This window comes from Solanum pennellii, chromosome 1, assembly GCF_001406875.1.
Source record: "Solanum pennellii chromosome 1, SPENNV200".
Taxonomy (NCBI): Eukaryota; Viridiplantae; Streptophyta; class Magnoliopsida; order Solanales; family Solanaceae; genus Solanum; species Solanum pennellii.
The window spans coordinates 92,511,501-92,534,687 of record NC_028637.1 but is presented as its reverse complement, the minus strand read 5'-3'; the positions used below and the strand labels follow the sequence as shown (position 1 = coordinate 92,534,687).

The 23,187-nt window shown below is 30.0% G+C and overlaps 1 protein-coding gene across 1 annotated transcript; it reads right to left on the bottom strand.

Moving 5' to 3' along the window:
* LOC107009669 (polyamine oxidase 1) lies at nucleotides 1-5,978 on the bottom strand. Its single transcript, XM_015209010.2, has 10 exons — nucleotides 5,826-5,978; nucleotides 5,410-5,659; nucleotides 5,197-5,325; nucleotides 5,054-5,115; nucleotides 4,782-4,936; nucleotides 3,604-3,747; nucleotides 2,594-2,743; nucleotides 1,126-1,380; nucleotides 695-776; nucleotides 1-599 (listed from the first exon to the last, which is right to left on the bottom strand). Exons 1-10 carry the CDS (start codon nucleotides 5,875-5,877, stop codon nucleotides 385-387), a joined length of 1,494 nt encoding a protein of 497 aa, XP_015064496.1. The 5' UTR covers nucleotides 5,878-5,978; the 3' UTR covers nucleotides 1-384.
* Nucleotides 5,979-23,187: the final 17,209 nt, after the last annotated feature.

Sequence of the window (23,187 nt, the reverse complement as noted above, 5' to 3'; positions counted from 1 at the left end):
TTGGACACAACCAAAAGAACCAAAGTTATGTTTTCATATACAAACTTGAGGATTACATTAGAAATTATAATCAATTGAAAACATGGTCAGTCATCTTATTACTTAATTTTCATGTGTTAAATATCATTAATACTGCATCATACCTCTCTATGACTTTACTCCTAATAACAATTGTATGTATCTGCAATGAAGAATTTCAGAATAAATATCCTGGAAACTACCCTATATCCTTCTCTCAAGTTTCTTTGCTCCTTTTTTCTGTTAATAGAACAAAGGACTCGTACCGTCTTTTTGTCAGACCTCCAGCAAATCGAGTTTATCCGTGGTTGGATGGATAGCAACATCTGTCAGCGTAAATTTTATCCAGCAGAGGTTCATTTAGTCTCATAAGATAGCCTCTGGAAGTCCCAATTTGCTGTTACTAAGGAAGAGTTGTCGCGGAATATCACATTTGTGGAGACTTGATACAGTCTCAGCTTGTGTCAGTGTCAAAGAGCCTGTTAATGCTAGCAATGGTTCTAACAGAAACGCTTGACTCTCATTCTTCCTTCCATCATCCCTTCGCATTTTCTCAAGTAAAGCATTGCTAGTGTCTATACCTGCGTAAAATAGTCATATGCCAGGTAACATATGAAATCATGTTTTTTGTCCAATAGATAGTTGCCTATAGAATTTTTTTTATCATTGAACTAACCTGAAAGGTAACCTCCATGGACATAGCCACTAAATTTTTCACTTGTGTGTTCTCCTGTGAAAAATATCCGCCCCACTGGTTCCTGATGAAAGAAAGAAAGTCATTGCAACAAGAGCATTAAAGAAGTAGTTCGTTCCCCATTACACTGGCTAAATCAGAAGTTTGAGGAAGCTATTTCCAATATCATTGTGGTTCCAATACTTGGAGGAAAGTTCGAAAATCATCTTATATACAGGTGTTCCCAAAAATTTGATGGCTCAATTCAATCAAACGTTGTTTCGCTATATAACACAGTCTCTGAATATAAGAGTTGGCAGTCTTTCTATGTAGTAGTCCTATTCTAATCAATTATTCAAAAATTATGTAAATTCGTTTAGATTGGACGCTGTAAAATTACTATTGCCGAGTGAGAAAAGAAGAAGACTGCTAACCTTAATATCATGGACGAGTTGATGATTTGCATATATGGGGTAATTACTGTAGCTACCACGCTGGAACCGGTTATTCCACCAACGTGGGACTAATATGTCGGTGGCATCAGGAATGTCAGGCCCAAACATGTTTCTTAACACTTCCATTGCTTCTCTTAATGTGTCTTGATCAGATTGAGCTTCCACACGTTTTGACTCACCATTTGTCAGGGTTACCACCAGCATATTGGATCCCGGATAAGCGTTTTCCATGTGCTGATGACATGAAAACAGATCAATATTAGCAAAAAGATAGGAGCAGTTCTTGAGCACATAATGATGACTAGATGATGCATTCAGCAGCCATAATAAATTGCACAAATGAAAAGGTCCTCCATATAAAGCTAGTTGAAAAGGTTTCAAATGAAAAAACAGAAATCTGAAGTTGATGCAAGCGTAATGTTGTATCCTCTCGATGAGATATCTTAAGATAAATAGTTGGTGGTCAAGTTTTATTGGCAGCTCCAACATGAGGCATTCGTAAAAAGAGTAGCATTTTTATGTTATGTGTATGTACGCAGAAGCCAAAATTATGCTCAGATGAGTGTACAATTGTATAACGAAGAAATTTCTTCGTGTCTAATCAATAGATAAACACAAGTTAAGCACTATACTGATGTTCACACAAGGAAGTAGTGCTCAGGAACAACATAGTGCATCAGAAGGACCGACATCATTTTTAAACTCATCAAGAACCTATGAGGTAACTGAATCTAATCTTACAGATGAACACATTTAGATAATTTGAGCTACTCCATCAACAGTAAGGATTACGCCACAGAAAAGTAATTGTGGAACTGCAAAGCTAATGCAAACACATTATACTATATATTAGAAATACTGAGGAATGTACTTCTGATGACCCTGATACAATGGGATTCTGTGATAGCAAAGTCAAAGTGCCTGGTAGTAGATTAAACAAGTGTCTGCAAATTTCTCCAGATTCATTAAGATGCACGTGCCCCGCACGTACAGATCCAGGATTACTTGATGTTAATAAAATGTTAAAGTACCTAATGTGGGTCACACCATCACAAGTAATGACAAAATTGCATATTATATTAGCTAAAGCACAGTTCAGATCATCAATTTCCTGCGTTAATCCATTTGTTATACAGACAAATTACGGCTGTCACACATGGTCTTGTCTTATTAGGAAATATACATAGAATGAGCTTGACATCAAGGTCCAGATTCCAAATGGTGATTAAATATATGGAAATAATAGGCTATAATAAGAAAAGATGCTTGAAGCAAAGTCACCCTACTAACTGAGCCCCTTGTAGTAATTTTAAGGCAGTCAGTTTGTAGCAAAGTAGCCCTCAATCAATGTAAGAGTACTTGAAGTTGTCATTGCAAGTAATGAACAAAAAGAATGCAGCAACATGCATTAAAAAGATACAAGATTTTGATAACAAATTGTGCAAACCTGCCAGAACGTATAGTAGCCTCTTCGCTCGTGAGCATAGATGAAGAACTCCTTTTCAGGTTCACAAGGCCAGAACTTGTTAGGGAACTTGAGAAAGATCTTTGTATAAACCATCACATCCAAGTTTCTGACGGCTTCCATCTTCCATCTCTGTTTCAATTAATACAAATAAGAGCTTAATTTAAAAATTAGTAATCATATCAAGTGTATTTGAAACCGCAGTAAGATAACTAATTGACCTTTTCATTAATAATTTGATTACAAGAGAGATTTCTATGCACACTAAAAACAAATAAAGTTACTCCAATTAAATATATCATTGATTTAGACATTGACCACTACTAATTTTGAAGTTTTTCTACACTTTGCATCAATTTAACCTTATTTAATCAAATAAAAAAAAACCGCCAATTATTTATTTTAGTTAGCTACAACTACGAATTGCCATTTCTAATTAACTTGAATGATAAAAGCAACATCACTATCTGGATTCTTTAATGTATTGGTAGGTTTTACTCCACTAAGTAAAAATAAAAATAATAAAATTAGGAAATGGTCCAATTTGAAACCACACATAAAGAAAAGAAGCTGTATATCAACTGCACAGTCCATACCAATTAAATCATGAGTGGAGATCATTTTAATAAGCAAGTCGAGAAATTAATGTGGGTAGTTCAATGTCTAGAAATGGTGACCTCTTGAGTATTTAATATCCCATAGGTTCACAATCTCAATAATTTGCAGGTGACCAACTTTAGATCGTCTAACAGGAAACAGGGGACCCCTCCCCATATTAAATCCTAGCCATAAGCCTCAACCTATTACACTACTACATTATTGTAGTGTAATAAGTGCGATGCACTTTTTGTGAACATCAAACACTCAAGATCTCACCAGTCTCTCCATGTGCACGTGAATCAAATATCTATCATTCAAAACACACTATACGTGTTGTTATTGTCGGCTAGAAATTAAAATATTAAATTCAGTTGAACGAATGAAAGACGTACGGGTAAAGAGGGTAAGAATGAAATGAGGTCGCTTTGGAGAACACCAATGCTAACAGACAAAATGACATAATTGGCTTCGTAAAGGGAACCATCTTCTGTTGTCACCAAGACGCCGTTTCTCGAGTGCTGCACTTCCCGAACAACCTGCCCCAATTCCGTGAATTGTGAGTTACTATCATAAATGCACTACACAAACAAACACAGTGGCCTAGACACCCCTAAAAAGGACAAAAAACCAATCTCATCCACAAATATCTCCACCAAGTCAAAACTAACAAATAGGAATCAGTTGGCTAGCCAGTGTAGCTGGTGGCTAGCCTCCTCTTTGCTACATTTAGTGGATCTTTGGACCCACCTTTGATTGCATTTATGTAAAGTGCCATTTTCTAAAGGGATGAAAATGAAACAACACATTCAATAAAAATAAAATAAGTAAAAAAAACTTTTTTTTATTTGATAAAATAGACAAATAATTAACAACAGAGAAAGTATAATGATACTCTTTCTATCACCTTTTACGTGACGCAGTTTAACTTAGTACAGTATTTTTTTGAAAAAATGATAGCCTTTGAAATTTGTGATTATAAAAAATGCTTAGCAAATTAAATTACTTTTAATTATACTAAGTATGTCACTTAAAATGACAAAGGTGGGAGTATAATATGTTTGAATAAGAAAGTTCTCTCTTTATGGTACCCATTATAATGATGAGAAACAAGTCTTTTTTGTCATTTTATTAAACTCTTATCATCATATCAAAAAAAATATTAATTTTGTATGAAATCGAAAATTACTATATCAGGTTATTCATTTCCATTTTTCCACGACATTTTACTAATTTTGATTTATGCCATCTTCCAATTACAAACTGCCACGAGTTACTTTCACAAGTGATGAAAATCTCTTTAACAATTACTCCATACTCTTATCACAACTTGCTTTTCCTTTTTGCTTAGTAAAGCAAAGATTTTTCAATTATAAAGATAAAAATAATTGTAAAAAAATGTCCTTTTCTGGAGACTCTTAGTGGGTCGTCAATCAATCTTAACAGACCCAAAAAAAGAAAAAAGGAATGATAAATTACACCATGCAATAAAAAAAATGAAAATTTTAAAAAATCTTATCAGTTTTATTCATCATCATAATAAATTGACCAATCAAGAGTAAATATAAATTACCGTATTGAGCTTGAGTCGACTGTCCATAATTTTACCCTCACAGGTAAGAAGAAAATTTTCTGCCATTTTATAAAGCAAATGTTCATATCCTCTTTCATCAGCAACCAGAAATTCTCTTTCACCAAAATCTACATAGGTTGATATTGGCTCAACTTCTGTAAAATTCAGAACCTCTTTTGTAAAAAAATTGCATTCCTAATTACATCGCGTGCGCGATTATTCTCTTAAAAAAATAACACAAAATACGAGAAATCGATAACTGAAAAATTGACCTGCCATTTCAAAATCATGAAGAATGAAATCAATCGCCAGCTCTATTGGTGTTTTTGGAGTTCTGCAACAAAAATAATCGAAAATGTCAATTTTTTGTTAAAAAAAAACAGAGTATTGTTGTATGAGTAATTGTGGATCATACGACGGCGTTTCAGCAGCATCGTCGGTGTCTTCATTATGATTTCCTTCCTGGCTTCTGAGTTTCTGAATTGCTGAGTCCACCGCTTTCTTATACGAGTCCGCCGCTATTCCACTCGGAAATATCTTCCCACTGTAACACGAAAAAAATAAAAAATAAAATAAAATTAGTTGATATACAACTCGAAAATAACAATTTACAGTAACTTTCACGAACCTGTGATCGTAGATATTGTAACGAGCATTACTGTAATCGGAGAAGCATGTTCGGAGATTAGACTGAAGTGCAAGTTCCCATACAGGATTAGATTGTTTACCGCCGACACCGGCGATCCAACCGGCACCGAGTTCCGCCGCTACTCCGCCGAATTCCTCTTTCCTTATCCTACCGCCTATCTTATCAGCCGCCTCCAATATCACCACATCATCCACTCCATTCTCCGATAACACCTTCGCCGCCGTTAATCCTACATAAAATTGATCCACACATACAATAATTTCAAATCGAAATTCACATTTCTCTCCAGTGAATGCTGAAGCATGTGTAAGCAGAAGCAGATCCAGAATTCAGATTTGACAAGTAAGTAGTAATTTTTCGCATATATTTGTACTTAAATGTCGGTGATAAATTACCTGAGATTCCGGCTCCGACGATGATCACAGAGGACCGACGGGGAGTTTCCATGAAAGATGAAGCAGAGAGTGTGTTGAATGTTGAGTTTTTAGAAGAGAGATGATAATAGGAGAAGAAATAGCGGGAGGCGGTTTTTATAGTTTGGTTTCAACAGAATATTAGGGGAACGCCGCTCTCTATTTCCTTTTTTTTTTTTGTAATTTACTCTATACTACTTTTTACTGTATTAAAAATTATCCAATAAAAAATCGTTTTTTTTTAAAAAAAAGAATGTTATATTAAGCAAGTTTATTTTTTTTATACTTGTTAATTGTCGTCTTCTTGTATTTTATTGTTTTGGTGAGGAACGGGATATTCAATTTATATGAATTATTTTGATTTAGGATGAATTTTAAAAAAAAATAAGTTTTTGAATATAAAATGTGAAAGTGTAAAATATAAATTTTTAAATTTTATGAGCTTGAGTTAAAATAAATAAAATGTATCAAAATATGCTTTAATTTTACGATTTTGATATAATATATACAAAAATCTTACTAATTTTATTAAACTTTAAATAATTCATTAATTTTGAATATCTCAACAATTCACCTTATATGAGAAAGAGATTAAATATATATTGTTTTAAATATAACTTATTAAGATACTCATATTTAATAAAAGTAGAGTGATGGCCTCTACTTAAATAAATACTGTATTATTAATATTCTAATTTTATTAATAATAAGATTTATTCATATGGTACAGGTGAACTAATCTGAATCATATAGTTCTCACGATATTTCTATCGAGAATAGATAATACAAAAGAAGAAGATATTTTAAAAATAATATATAGGGCTGACTACTTTTCATATTCAAATTCTTTAATTTTCTTACATATTTTGCAAAGAAAAGACAACAGTATGCCACAAATTTTAAAGTGATTGAAAATAAATTATAATTACAAAAAAACATGAAGAAAAATATAATTTTATTCATTAAAATTGAGGATATCATTTTGTTTTATGATCATCAGTGGTGTGTTTCTAAAACTAGAATGATGTAGATTTAACTGAATATTCCATTAATTTGTGAAATATTCGAAATGTCTTTTAAGACAATTTAATATCCTTTATACACGTAAAAATTAAATAATTTCTAAGAAATCCTTATTGAAACTGAACAAACATTTTAAACCCCGAAGATGAACGGAAGATATTTGTTTGTGGGGGGTCATAGGAAAAAGGAGTATGAAGTCAAAATTTAAGAACGTGAATGGCATTGACGGAAAACAAGAAGCGGCCGTGTTTGTATTGTTAACAAACACGTGCGCGCAGTTAACACACGTGCGCATTTTATTTAATAATTGTTATCCCAATCCGTGTTTCCCCACAGCTGTCACAGCTATTGACATGGCACCAACACTTCTTTTTTTTAAAATATTTTCTTAAATCTAATTTTTGTTTTTATCTTAAATCAAGTAGGAGGGTTAATTAATCTAAATTAATTTTGATAGCAAAATTAGATAATTATATTATTTGGAATATCAATGACATATAACAATAGAGGTGTTAAATGGGCGGATTTGATTAAAATTGGAAATATTAAAATAGGTTGAAATAGAAATTGGGTTGGGTCTTGACCCGCCTAAATTTACTTTGGGTTCAAATGGGTTGGATTCAAATGGGCTAATAAATGGGTTGGGTCTTGACCCGCCTAAATTTATTTATAATGATGTTTCGTTAAGAATTAACCTTATAGTATAATTGATAACGATCAACAATAACAAAATAACAATATACGCAAGATAATATATATTTAATCACATATTCAAACTTGTCACTGATTCAGTTAAAATCATAACTCAACAAACACAAATTATTCTTTCAATTTTATCACTCAAATTATAATTCAAAATTTTCCGAATGAGATAGTAACAAATATTAGTTGAAATTAATATGGGGTAATTTTTTTAATTTTTTTAGAATTTTGAAATATCAGAACTTGTTGTAAATACTAGTTTTTTCTAGCATTTGAGATACTTGGCAAATATATGACCTAACACCTCTTTTTAAGTTTTTCCCCAGTATTTTGGGGCCAAACGGATCCTTAACACTAAAAAGTTTCTTTCTTTTATACTTGAAGTAATATTATTGCTTCTGAGCTATTTTTATTTACGACGTACTCAACGATGGATCCAGAATTTCCATTTTGGGAGTTCGGAAAAAAAAAGGTAGTGTCTAAGATTCAAACTTGGAACCTTTAATGGAGCTTAGAACTCCCTCAATCACTGAGTCAACCTCTAATCTTATATTGAAGAAGTTCAAAATCAATATATAAACATAATTTTTTTTTAAATACCTTAAATATACAACATAATTTTTTATCGAGGAATTTCGGGTGAACACCCTCGACAGCCTCTAGATTCGCCCTTGGACGTACTAAGAAAAGTCATGTTTATTAAAGTATATGTTAAGATTATCATTTTTCAAACTTAAGAAGAAAATATTTGGACTCATGTATGCAAATGGATACTATTGTAAGCTCCAAAAATTCAACTAATGAAACTAGTGATACAATGATTTTCATCATCTCTTCCTTTTGTCTTCTTTAGCCTTTTCAAGAACTACATCAACTTTGAGATATTGCATCAAATCTCAACCCTAGATGTTTTTGCTCTGATTACTTCTTCAGCTTGAGATATTACATCAAACACACCATTAGATACACATCAAGTGCAACAAAGTTAGATGTATATCAAGTATACACGCTTTTGAATATAAGGTATGAAACTGATACTTGATACATCAAATTAATATTAGATACAAACAAAAGATAATATATGAAATTAAAATTTAGATCATATAAATAAATGCATGAAATTGTTACTAGACACATATAAAAAATAAATGAAATTAATTCTAGATACTTCTTTGATACATAAGAATGTACTTGTACGATACTTATATATCTAAGTGTTTAGTTTGTTAGATACACCAAATTAATGAATTTATTATTGTAAGAGTAATAAAATGAAATTACTAATTACATAATCAAGATGTACATGTTTTTGTCTTTTATTAATAATGTTAATGAATTTATTATTTCAAATAATAAAATGAAACTAATTAAGCATGTATACAGTCCTTGATTTCCGCCTACGAGCTTTGATTAATTTATATTTTCAAATAAATTGTCCATGTATTCTGAAAATCCTCAATTAATCCTTTAATTACGGGAATCAATTACAACTAATTAATTTAATCAAATAAAATAAGTATCTTAATTTTAAAATTCGATAAATATATGTATCTCGCGGATTAAAACTCATGTATCCTAAGCATGAAATATGATAGAGGAACAAAAATTTTAATATATTAGCAAGTATAGGAAATTAAATTCTTCATGAGACAATATTGTTTTGCCGACGTTTTTCTTTGCTTGATTTTTCTATATAAATACACGAGGTTACTAATATTGTAACTAGAAAAAACTATTTTTTCATTAAAATATAGAAATTATTGTTATAGATATTTTAATTAAATTAGTAAAAAAGAAAAAATAATATTAGCATTTCTACCCGAAAACATTTTAAAAAATCATTATGAATATAGAATAGCAAGTGGTTGTTAATTGGTTAGATATGATGTTTACGCATTAATACTTTTAGAATCGTTTGGTACAAAAATTAATAACGCAACAATTTGTATTTATAAAAAGAAAATTCAAAATGCTTTTAAGTGTATTTTTCTTACATATACTGTTCAAGAAAATATTTTGCAGTAAAATTATTTTTGTAGCTTCGGAAAACAACTCATGTAATTTTCTAAAAATTCTTATTTTTTTCCTAAAAGCTTAATCAAACACTTTATTTATAATTAAAAATAAAACATTTTAACCTTCTAAAAATTTTACTAAACAAGCTAAAAGAAAACATTATTAATTCAAGTAATCATAAGGTGGGATAAGATATTGCTCCTTAATTTTTGTTTTTTTTTCTTGATGAACTTACAATATATAGTGGATAAAAATCAAATAAACTTTTTTCCATGTTCTAATGACTGATGATTATGACATATAGCTAAAAAATAGTTTATATTAGTCACTGTACATATTACAAAAAATTAAATTAGCTGTATCTGTCACTAGAATTAGTTGTGACTTGTGATTTGATCTAAGATTAATATTATGGAAATCTTATCTAGTTGCATACTATAAAGTTCTAATTAACCATGAAATTTTGTATTGTAATATAACTTGTCGATGGTCCCTCATCTTTCATCTCTTTGGAGATTTTTTTTTTATTCTAGAAAAATATTGAAAAAACTCTTAAATTTGACGTGAATTATTAATTTCATTTATGAAATATGACAGCCGATAAAATACTTTTTTACTTGATCAATTGAACTTAAATACACTCTTGATCGTGCAACATGAGTAAAACGTAAATACTTTTGGGTGTTTTTTACACTTCTCTTGTTTTTTATTAGGAAAAAAAATTAAAATATATTCGAACTTTGATCGAAATTGTTTTAACGATACCAAACTTTGAAAAGGACCTTTTACCCTTGCACTATTCAATAGTGTATTTTAAAGGTATGTGTTCACGTGGACATAAAAAATATTACATAATTATAAATAGTAATGTGTTCAAGTGAACATAAAAATATTGCGTAATTATAAATAGTAATGTGTCCACGTATTAACCTTTAAAATACACTATTAAATAGTGCAGGGGGTAAAAGGTCCTCTATAAAGTTTGGTATCGTAACAACAATTTCGGCCAAAGTTAAAGTATTTTGCAGAAATTTTTCCCTTTTTATTAAGAGTTTCATGTTTCTACAAGGGTTTGAAGCAGATACGAGATTATTGAGGGTACTGTATCTAAGTTTAGTTTGTCAAGTGGAGGGGTGACTTTAATTCTGTCAATAATTCGGGAACGAAACTGATAATTTGCATTAACTTCAAGGGTGTTTTTGATACCCCTCTCTATTTCTTTTGAATATTAATTTCTACATGTGTAAGGTAGGACGATATAAATGAAATGCTTTGAGAGTTAAATAATTTAATCTTTGTCACGACCCAAAAATGGGCGGGATGGCACTCGTCTTATCCCACCAAGACAAGTCAGCCTAAAACTCAACCATTACAATAAAGTGCGGAAATAAAATATAAGTAACTTAATAAAACCCCCAAAACCTGGTAGTCACGTGTACAAGCCTCTAAAGTATTACAATTGATTCAAAAGAAAAACTCAAGTCTCAAATGAACTTGTTTCTAGAATAGAACAAGATCATAATTAAGGAGAAGAAAGTCTGCTGCGATGGAAACAGCTACCTGACAAATCTCCAAGAAACCTCGGACAAGGAGAAGGGAAATATCACAAAGTCCGGGCTAGTAACCTACAAAAAAATTTGTAGTAGCAAGGGTTGAGTACCAAACCACACGGTACCCAGCAAGTAAAACGTCTAAACACAAGCTAAGGGGATAAAATACGGGTACTCCTACCACCCCCAACCAAACTTCCACAACTACAACCTGCATTAAAATCAACCCAACCTAACAGCTCACATTTTACATAGCACGTAGCTCAACAACAACACTTAGACAAATTACATATCCTCAACAACAACACTTCAACAAATTACATATCCTCAACAACAATACTTCAACAAATTACATATCCGCAATAACAAGCTCAATATTGATCAATCACAAGTTCCGCAGAAAGGCAATCAGAAGATCAGCAAAACACGATATCAAGTTCACTAATGATAAGTATGTGCAATGCAATGGAATGCAATGTCAACTATAATGATGCATGTCTGACCTAGTGATACACACCCGCTGTCTCTCAGTCCGGGACCCATGGGGGACATATCTGTCCATGCATCTGTCGCGGCGCACGACACGACCCTCGATAATAGTAACCATCGCGGCGCGCGATACGTCCCTCGAAATATAGTATCCATCGCGGCGCGCGATACGTCCCTCGAAATGGTACATCCTCTTAAGTACCCATTCTTTCTCAATGCACATAACACTTGTCACAACAAATGCCTCAGAATAATGCAGATGACAAGTTCACACATATAATGAGGAGATGACCATTTTCATAACATTGCACAGTTCACAACCACACAAACATGAAGTTACATCAACAATGATTCAACAAGCCTTCAACCCTTTCTCAACACAACAGACATAAACAATTAATCACATTGCCTTTTGTTATCCCCATTCTTTTCATCATTAGAATTAATCAATGTGGACAAGTCAACCCATCACCAATCCCGTTACTCCCAACATATACCACAAGGAAATACACGCATTTCATACACTTAACAAGAGTTTAGAAATCCACTTGCCTCAATTTATCGAACAATCACTCTGGGACTTGAGCCTTTCCTTTCTGTTGACCTTCCAAATCGATGCAATCTATTCAAGTATATATTCATAATTTATAAGTTATCGAGTCTATAAACACTCATATTATTCTATGTTTAGCCTAGACCCAAAAACTCGCTTAATTATATAATCAATTTCCTAAAGTTCAAATCTAAGGATAGGTCTTAATTCCACCAATTAACATAACTTTAATGTAACTTATATAATATACTATACCTTATATTTAATTACCTATCTCAATATATCAAAATATAGTTAATAGCGTGAGAACAAAATATTACTACATAAAGACGGAAGCCACTAATTACGAACCCACTGACATATGGACGAACAACAACCCAAACTACAGATTAACCATAACCTGCTTATATAAAATATGCAGAAATTTAACACATTATCCTTTTTACCATTAACCAATCATCACTCACCATTGTCAAATCATTAACTTCATCATTTTTATTCAAAAGCTCAACCAATCAATGACTCATATACGTACGTGTTGCCTTTACACATTTTCACTAAATAATTTTCTTACTTCACTAACGACATCCATATAATTAATGTACTAAAAGAATTGAAGTTAAATAATTTCCACCTGAAGCCGCCTTCCAATTCAACTCATCATTCCTCATTAGACAACAAATATTGGTAATATATTCATAATAATAAAGACACTGCATACGATAATCAAATTTGTCAATTTAAAATTTTACTTCCATTTATTATACCCATAATATCATACTAACGATATTAATACTATATTTCTGCAACTATCAACATTGGCAAGGAATAATTTTAGTTGAAATTTGTTACCTGTGACCGATCTCGTCTTTCCATCCTTTGGAGGATTAGAGCCGCCAGTAGTTGGTTTGGAACAGGAATGATAATATCTTCTCATTAATCTAATTTAACTTTTATTACCCTAAATTATATACCTAACTAATTATAAAAATAATAAAAGTGACCCACTATTTATTTTACTATTATTTTCTTTAACCACCAGTTAAATAATTATTAAAATTATCCCACTAATTTCATAGTTATAATTAGAATAGTCCAAAATTTCCATTTAGAATCTTTGGAAATTATTTTATGAAATAAAAAGCTCTAATATTTAAAACGACCAAATGGGTCGTTACAATCTTAGACCGTAGTTTTTTAATAACTTTTTCAATTTTTTCGATCAAGTATTTTGACTTGTAAGATTTTATTTTATTTTATATAATTTTCAAAGATATAAATTTTATTTCACAATACTAAAAGATTCTATGTTAGACTACGACCAAAATTAAGAGGTTTTGAATATGAGAAGTGACAAGTATCACATAAATTATGACAGAATAATAGTTCAAGTCTTTTATTTTGATTTCTCGAACCGAGAGATCCATGAATCGGGATCCTGATGCATATAGATACAAATGGTCCACTCGTTGTGATTTTGTTCCTTTTGTTTTATTTATTTATACTGAAACCATTGAATTCATTAGATACCGATTCCTATCTCGAAAATGCATTTTCTCCTCTTTGATTTTATTAACTATCTTCTATAGGCGATCCTTTTTTTTTTGTCCAATCAAAAATGATTTTATCATTTCGAAATCCGCAATTCAATATAGATGGGCATCATGAAAGTGATTAGTGTCTGATTATTGGCCCAGAATCCATATTCACGTACAATAAAATTGTCATTAACGATTACAACAATATTCAGTGAACAATATATACTGTGTATTTTGTCTAATAATTGATAATGACCTAATCTGGATTTTGGGACAAGGATTAACTCAAAGTAACTAATAATTACAAAAATTGTATTCATGCTAGGGTTACAAAGATAATCCCATGATGTTGATATTGTTGCTAACAAATCATTTTAGTGCATAACAACAAAATATAAATAATTTAATTATGTCCCTGTTATTTCAACTACATACGTAACTTTAAAATAATTAAATACTAGATAAGATGGAGTAATTATATGCATTAAGCTATAAACCATAACTATTCCATTTTGACAAAAAGTTACCTCATGTCATTACATATATTTCGGAAAAACTATTTAATTATAGAAATATTATAATTATATTCACTAAATTTTTCCGTAGTTTGATAGAATTTACGTATTGTCTCACTGATTAATAATTTTATATCATATTTCAAGTTATATATATATATATATTACTATCACATACACTGAAATAGAGAGAGAGGCGAGCGAGAGGGTCAAATATATACATGTGAATTCGCTTGCCTATAATATATCTTAAATAAATCACACTAAATTTTGAACCTATGTATCTTATAAAGCCAGATACATGTATTCGAAGTCTAAATTTTGATAAGTTCGTAATATTAGAAATTTGCATGAAAAAAAATAATTTAAACCCGAAGCTAATGAGATTTGTGTTGTTATTGTCGTAGTATCATTTTTTGGAAAGCACATTGTATTGCAAATTAGTTCACATTAAGTTATACACATCAGTCTCAATAAGAATTGATATATGAAATTTTACAACTTTATATAATTAAAGAAGATTTATTTTAAATAATTAAGTTTTTTGCGGAATGAATATTTGAAGATCAAAAAAAAATTAAATTAAAAATATCTAATCAAAACATTTATCATGTGGTATAAGCAATAATTCACTTCCAATATCTTAGTAATAAAGAGACACATATATATAACACTTTCTAGTTTGGCTGCATGATTTGATATTAATAGCTCAATGGGGTCCTCGTGTAAATTTTCTTATCAGTTTCTTAATTGATGATACAATAGTTGATTAAATTGAATAATTATTAGTAATTTTTTAAAGGGAAAATCGTATATAATAGCAAATTGTGCTTCATAGTAAACGTTTGTAAAAAATTGTCAGGCGCCTCTCTCCGAAATATCTCGCTCGCCACTCTCCTTCAATCTCGCTCGCTTCCTCACTTTTTATACAAACACAAGTGTATGAAAATTGTTTCTAATTGTATAAAGTAGAGAAAATTGTATAAATACATATAATTTTAATCCCCTCTCTCCCTTCTTCCAGATCTCGCTCGCCACTCTCCCAAATCTCGCTCGCCACCCTCGAATTTCTCACTTATACAAACAGAAGCGAAATGTATAAATTGCGTTTCTGTTTGTATAAAGCGTGAGAAAATTGTATATACACATGCAAGTACATATATTTTCGTCCTATACACTTATAATTATACAAAAAGAAATACTCCCTGCCCAGTTTCTTTTGCCTTTCTCTCTTTCTCGTTTTATACAATTTTCAAATTGTAATAATCGTTCTATACACTTATAATAATATAATTCGTTTCATACACTTCGTTTTTATACAGTTCTCTGCCCAAGTGTCTTTCTCTTTCTTGTTTTATATACTTCGTTTTATACAATTTGCTTCAACTGTATATGTATAGCGAATTATACAGTTTCTATGTTTGCTATGAAGCGTAATTATGCAAACTTTGCTATAGCATACAAATATGAATTTTTTATTTGCTATATGTGAAAGTTGCCTTTTTTTAAATATAGATGCATAAAAATGTATAATCAAAACTAATATCTTACAATCGTGTATAATTTCTTGGACATTACATATTAAAAGGATCCTCCTTAAAAATACGGATTAAAATGGACATTTCGTTCATTCGTGGACAAACTGCGATAAACAAAGTTAATTTTCGTTAATTCACTCCAAAACCTTAAAATAATAAAAAGAAATTATAAAAAATTTACAGATAATTCGTTAACAAATAGGTAAACTACAATTTTTTGAACCGAATATTTGTAAATGCAAAGAGCTTGATATTTGAATTGGTCAGAATTAAAAAACTCTACGTTCAGCCGTTAAAGCCCTTCAAATCTCAATTTTATTATTCGACGTGCCAAAAATGTGAATAATATTTCAAAAAATTTAAAATATCCGAAAGAACTCATATTAAAATTTTAAAATTGTTTAAAGGAGATTTGAGTAGGTCGGAGTTGAACAAACATATATGTATATATAAACGTTGTATTAACAACGTATATGAATATATATATACACCTCTGGTACAAAATTATATATCATATATACACATTTATATGCTACTAATTAATTATAAAATATCAATACATATACTGATATATATACATATATATCATATACATATGATTATTTTGTTAATTTTTTTTTATTATGTAATAAGCCATTAAAAATTTCATTGTTTTCAGTAGATATACTTGTAGTGGTAGGTTGTTGATGAAAGTGGTGCATAGATGGAACTATCAGTAAAATAAAATAAAAATAAAAAAATGTTAAAAGGTACTATATATTATTTTTTAAAATTATAAAGAATAAAATATAAACATGACGCAATCTTTAACAAGTTTGGTTGCATTTGGGTGTGTTTGGCAGGACAGAAAATGACTACAACAAAAAATATTTTACGTTGTTTGATATGATAAAAGTTAATTTCTATAAAAAATATTTTATTTTTAAGAAAATGGTATTTCTAAAAAAGTATTTTCCTTAAATATATGATTGCTATTTTACCAAACACACCCAATTTTCTTTAGTTATTTTCTTGGAAACGTATAGCCAATAAAATATTACATTTGTTGAACTACGTTGAAAATATAGTAGTAGTACTTTTTAGAACTAAAAGCCACTAAGATATTATATTTTTGTCACTAAATAAAGTATTAAAATAATTATATTCTATGCAATTGAATAATTGTTCATAAGACTTGGGAGTTGAGATAAAGGGAACAAGTGTCAACGCCCCATTTTGTTTTGATCCAACCAATGGTTAATGGACAACGTGATCGATAAAAGTTGTGATAGAGTAATAAGTCTTATTTATTCTTAAAAAACATCTTGATATATGGTTTTCGAATCGAAGTCGAATTATTAGATTGTAGTAAAAATTGTGATGGAGTGCTAAGTCATGTTCATACTTGATCTTGATATATGACTTTTAAATCGAAGTTGAATTTACTTACATCGTGATATAAAAATCAAATATTCGCTGGTGAAAAATTAAAAAAATAAATAACATGTTTCAGATTAATTTAGGACAAAAATAACAAATTCTAGATTTAATGTATATAAACACTTTTAAAAATCACTATTTTTCTACTCAACTGAAAAATATCTCATAGCTATTTTCATATATATCTTTTTCGAATTAGTCAATTCATTTGAGATTTTGCAAATCCACTCTTTTTCTTATTCAAAGATTAGTTTCTTGGCTCTATGTTTTTTGCATCGAGAAATAATTGATAGTCTTAATTGAATCGATGAGAAAAGAAAAAGTAAAAAGAAAACTGTCCATTTTAATAAAAAAATTGTAATCCACCATATATTTTTCAAAACGAGCTGAATTCGATTGAACATTTATAAAAAAAAAAAATCTATTTCAAAATAGAAACTTTCTATTGATTTACGATAATAAGAAATCTTTATTTCTAATAATAAAACTATAATAATGTGAATAGAGAAATATTTAACAACTATTAAATCAAACCAAACACACCCAAAAAATAAAAGAAAAATGTTTGGCTCCACTTACAATAGAAAAGTAATTATGTGTGTATACGACATTAATATGCAAGAAAATCTAATGAATAATAATTTGAGAGTTTTTTAAATAATTTTGTTGTGATGGTTGAAGTTTGAATTGACATGTGTTATTAGATTAGATCATTCATTATTTCATTTGATCATTATATTATATAGTGGAAAATGACATTACAAGTTTGGTAAATCCACTCTGGATAAATTCAAAAACTAGTCTAGCCAATTAGGGTTTGACAACAAATACATGAGGGCCCACACTATTCTGTTTGGTGGGGGGTGGGGTGGTGTTGGGTGTAAAAATAGAAACTTTTGGTAAAAAAAGTGGAGAATATATATTGTGGAGCCACCAAAATCCTTTTACAAAAATTATAATAAGTGGGAGCCCCCCCCCAAAAAAAAGGATTTTTTAGGGTTAAATCAAATTTTGGATTTTGGTTTTATTGGTTGTTAGATATTTTTCTATTTTCATATAAGGTAAGAAAAATGTATTAATTTTGTTTCAAATTAATTGATTCAAAAGTAGGTTCTTCATTTTTATTATTTTTCATGTGTAGTCAGATTTTTATATTGAAATATTTTTCCTAGAACCTACACTCAAATAAATTGATATAAAATGGAGTTTGGTCAAAAACCATATTTAGACACTACCTTTGAGGTGATAATTTTTCCAAACTACATAAGCTTAATTTCACCTCTAGAAATAGAGAATAGGACACAATTTTATGCTTTTTGAAATAAAACATCTTCTTTTTGGAATGGCATTTGGAAAATCATTTAAAATAGAGTTACTTTATTTAGAAAAAATGAGAAATAAAAATATTTAACATACACAAAAGGCTTGAAAGAATATATATTTTATAAAAGGAGATGATAACAAAACATATTTATAATAGCAACAAATTCGGTATAATTTATTATGAGTATGAAAAATAAATTTATACAATTCAATCAGACCAAGTCTTTACGTTTTTTTTAAAAAAAGTGACTCAAAATTGACTTTCGTGTTAACTTAGGATTCTAACTATTTGAAATGATGCTTTTCATACTTGTGAAAATAAACTTAAATATTTTTCACATCTTTTCAATCTATGAAATGATTAGTTCTAATAGGTTTAAAGTGATGATTATAAGAGTTTAAGATAACAAATTGATTGATCCCACTGGAAGCTTCTTTCTTGAAAACAAAGGTCAACTCCCCATATCTTTGATTCAATATGAAAATTGACCAAGTAAAAGTCCTACTAATTATATTGTTTTTCATAGTTTCTTGGAAGGTTTCCACAGTATTTTAGGGGCTAAGTTTCATGTCAATCTATGAGTGCACTAGTTTAATTTTCAAAGATCTAATCATTCTATTTGTGTTTGGAATTAATTAGATGCTTTTCACATGCATGTATTTACACTTGTCAAACTAATTATGGATGGTCAAATTTATTCATCCACTAGTTTAAGGGCATTTGTGATATTATTGTGAGAAAATTGTTTTGTATTTATCGTTATTTTTAAGAATAATAATACTATTATACTTAATATGATTTTGACGTGAACAAGTGGAGTTTAGAGAGAATGGGTATATGCAATCCTCATCTCCGTCTTTGTAAAGTAGAGAAGATGTCTCCAATAGACACATGACTATAGAAAATTATTTTTCATAACAGTTTGAAAAAAAACAACGAAGAATTAAATGTTTGGATGAAGATATTAAAGAAATTAAAATATAAAATATAACAATAAGGATAATCAAGATACGGAAAGCTCTTACTATAACAATGCGTCGTACTCATCGATCTCTCCATTTCATTGCTTTATAAATTGAGATACTTGGATTTTTCTCTCTTGGAGATTACTTATATATCAATTCATATCTCTTTTTTGTCCCTACGATACATGGCATTAAGCACGCACTCCATACATTCTATTTTAGTCCTGCTCAACCTGAAGCCTTTCGACTTTAGCGTCAATCTCCAAATCACATGTATATTGTTAATTAACTCTAATTCATGTCTTGTCAATTAATACTATGTCATCTGCAAATAGCATATATTATGGTATTTCCTCTTTAATATGTCGAGTTAGTTCATCCATCACTAAGGCAAATACAAAAAATTTCGAAAGTAAGCACATTCCTCATCATCATCATCGCGACCACCCTCTATCAAATTTTAATATTGTGACTTAGCAGTTGATATCTTTATAAATGTTGGAAATTTTAAAATTGCCGCTTGTTCTTGTACAATGAATTCATTAGTCATTATCTTTAACGAAGTATTAAACATAAAGATTTTACTTGTAAAAGTTTTAAAGTAGAGTTATTTTGTATTTTTTTGTTAAGAAATTTTTGTGCTAGAATCAAACATAGTGTATAAGCATGACAAAGTGATGGGCCTTGTAGGTCCAGTTTTTATGGACGGTTGTAGATCCAGCAGCAGAGCCCATTTCCCTACTAATTGGGCCCAATCCTCATGGGCCAAATCTTCATTCTCAGAGAATTAATTGCACTGCGTGGCCCTTTTTGAGACCACTCTTTAATATTTGGTAATTCTATTTAAATTACACCTTAAATTTTAGAATCTTTTCACATCTATCTATTTTCGATATACGGTGTTTGAAAATATACGTGATTTTATGGGGTTTAGAATTTTACGTGTACATATCCTCCTTAGACTCAATCTCGTGGGACTACAGTGAGAAATTCTTTGTAGTATTTTGTAGATCAATTTTGGTTGAAACAACTTAATTAAAGAGTATCATTATTGAATTTTATTGCTTGTTTTGGGAAAAAAAAAAGATCAAAGTAAATATATTCACTTTATAAGGTTTGAATGGAATCCAACAATTAAATTTTTTTTAACCTGTAAAGCATTGAAAGTGAATTTTGAACTTTAAGATAAGTATAAAGACGAAAACAAATACTAAACAATTGCTTCACTCGTCTCATATTAATTGACACATTTTTCTTTTTAAAATTGTAAATAAAATGTATTTCAATATTAATTTATCCTTAACTTTTTCAACGTAATCAATATTATTTACTTTAAGAAAACACTTCATTGTAATAATAGAATGAAAATTAATAAATATATTTTTGATATAATATTTATATTTTTCAATTAATATGAGAGTTGGAGAAAAAGTATGTTCTTTGAAATTGGAAATGATGTTCCGTGGACCAACATGTCGTTCCAAAGTAAAAAAGGAATTATTCCATACTTTGAATTTGCATTAATAATATATACTCCTTCCTTCCCATTTCCTTAAAATAATTACTCCCTCCGTTTTAAAAAAGAATGTCCGAATTTCTTTTTTAGTTTGTTTCAAAAAAAATGAACTCTGTTTTCTTTTGGCAACATGTTAACTTTAACTTTTCACGTGACATGTTTAAGACCGCAATATTAAAGGGCATTTTGGTACATTTGACATAACTTTAATTTAGAACCGCAAAATTAAAAAGTCTTATTTCTTTTTTTAAACTCCTTACCAAGTCAAACTAGGCCATCATTTTTGAAACGGAGGGAGTATCATTTTAAAATACTAATAACGAATTGATTCTTAATATTAATTTAGGGAGCCATATATTTTGACGAAGAGAATTATGGAGAAAATATCTAATTAGACATACATCCATACCATATATATTAATTTTACATATATGTTAAATAATGACGTATCTTACTATTAATTAAGAGTTCCCTACAATATATTATAGAAGATATACCTTGATATCATTGGCGGAGTCAGGATTTTAATAAGGTGGTTCAACACCTGATAAGATAGCACACGAAGTAGTAAAAGGGGTTCGACACCTATTATACATATTTTTAAAAAAAATTCATTGAAGGGGGTTCAGATGAACCCCTAATTATATACTGCCTCCGCCCCTGCTTAATACATATATTCTACTATTCGATATACTAAAATAAGGAGAGAGGCAAACTAGATGAGTAGATGAAGAGAGAGATAGTTATGTATCTCACATACATATGAGAGCAGCAAACAAGATATGAGAGATGCAAGCGAGATTTAATTTATGTATTCAGATATAAATTAACTTGGATACAATATATTTAGAACAAATTATATATAATTTTAATCCGTTATATCAAGAGATGCATGTATCAAAAAAAGAAAGTTAATATAATTCGTAATATTAAAAATTAAAATGTACAATAATTTTTTTTTTAAAATTAATTGTGCCCTCCACCCACCCAACCAACCAACCAACCAATTGTGGTCAAGTATACAAAGAAAAAAATCAATAAATTGGACCTATTCAGTCCAAAGAACTTGTAAAAGGAAGTCTCATGGAAAGACAAATAGTCAAACGAAAAGAAGAGTATAAAAGATTGGTAAGGGCTCGTTCTATTTCTCTCAAATTGAAAATCAAATTCTACATTTTTTTTTTCTCAAATCAATACGAGATGGGTAAGTACGTCGAGCTATTGGATGCTGGAATTAGAATCGCCGCTAGGTTTAATTCTCATTGTCCTCAAACATCGCGAATGTATTATCATCCTCCTACTCCTAACAAGCTTGATGAACGTCAATACTCCGACGATCGCGATCTCCACCGCCATAATTACGGTGGTTCTACAGGCGGCGCAACTGGTGGGGGCGGAACATCGGTGATGATGGGGTTATTTTTGTCAAAGAGGATTTATTGACATTACTGGTTTAATTTTTTTTTTTATGCGGAACTAATTTTGTTCTTTATTCATTGTTAATTGTAATTAATTACAGATAGAAATTAAATCAATTGTTTTGATGAGTAATTCAGCCTGGCTCTACCTTAAATATTGGAATTTGGAAAAGCAAAGTTTCTTTTTTGGGTTATAAAAAATGACTCTAGTTTTAATTTATGGTCACCCAATATTTTTTTAATTTTAATTTTCTTCTTGATCGTGTCGCTTATGATTCTTACTTTTTTATCATCTTTTTGTTTCATAGATAATCTCGACTCATATTTTTAAAATATTGTTATACATACTCACAAACGTCTATAATATAAAGAAGTTTTTTTTACAGGAATTTCATGTCTTTCCGCTATACAATATATTAATATCAAACTCACTAAAAACGATGAAAAAGCATATAAAAAACACTAAGTATCTTTAAATATAAACCAATGTTTGAAATTGAATTAGATATTAAGTGGGAAATCAAAAATGAATAAGTCAACATGACGTTCCAAAGAAAAAAAGGAATTATTCCATAATTTTAAATTGCATTAACAATCTAACCCAGCCCCTACAAAATATGTGTTCAATTTGTTCACTTCCAATTGGGAGTATATAAGGTGTGTTTGATTTCAATTACGATTTTTGGAGGCTATTCAATATTAAATCAGATTCTGGATAAAGGCCTCGAGTCAAGGCCCCTCGCCTCGGCCTGGCCCCGAGGCAGCGTGCCTCGAGGCC

What these genes read in the sequence shown, in the direction of transcription:
- LOC107009669 (XM_015209010.2), bottom strand. Translation starts at nt 5,877, where the DNA reads ATGGAAACTCCCCGTCGGTCCTCTGTGATCATCGTCGGAGCCGGAATC. An exon ending in TCATGATTTTGAAATGGCAG is followed by an intron (nt 4,937 to 5,053) that starts GTCAATTTTTCA and finishes TGAATTTTACAG; the next exon opens with AAGTTGAGCCAATATCAACC. An exon ending in CATTCTTACCCTCTTTACCC is followed by an intron (nt 2,744 to 3,603) that starts GTACGTCTTTCA and finishes TAATTGAAACAG; the next exon opens with AGATGGAAGATGGAAGCCGT.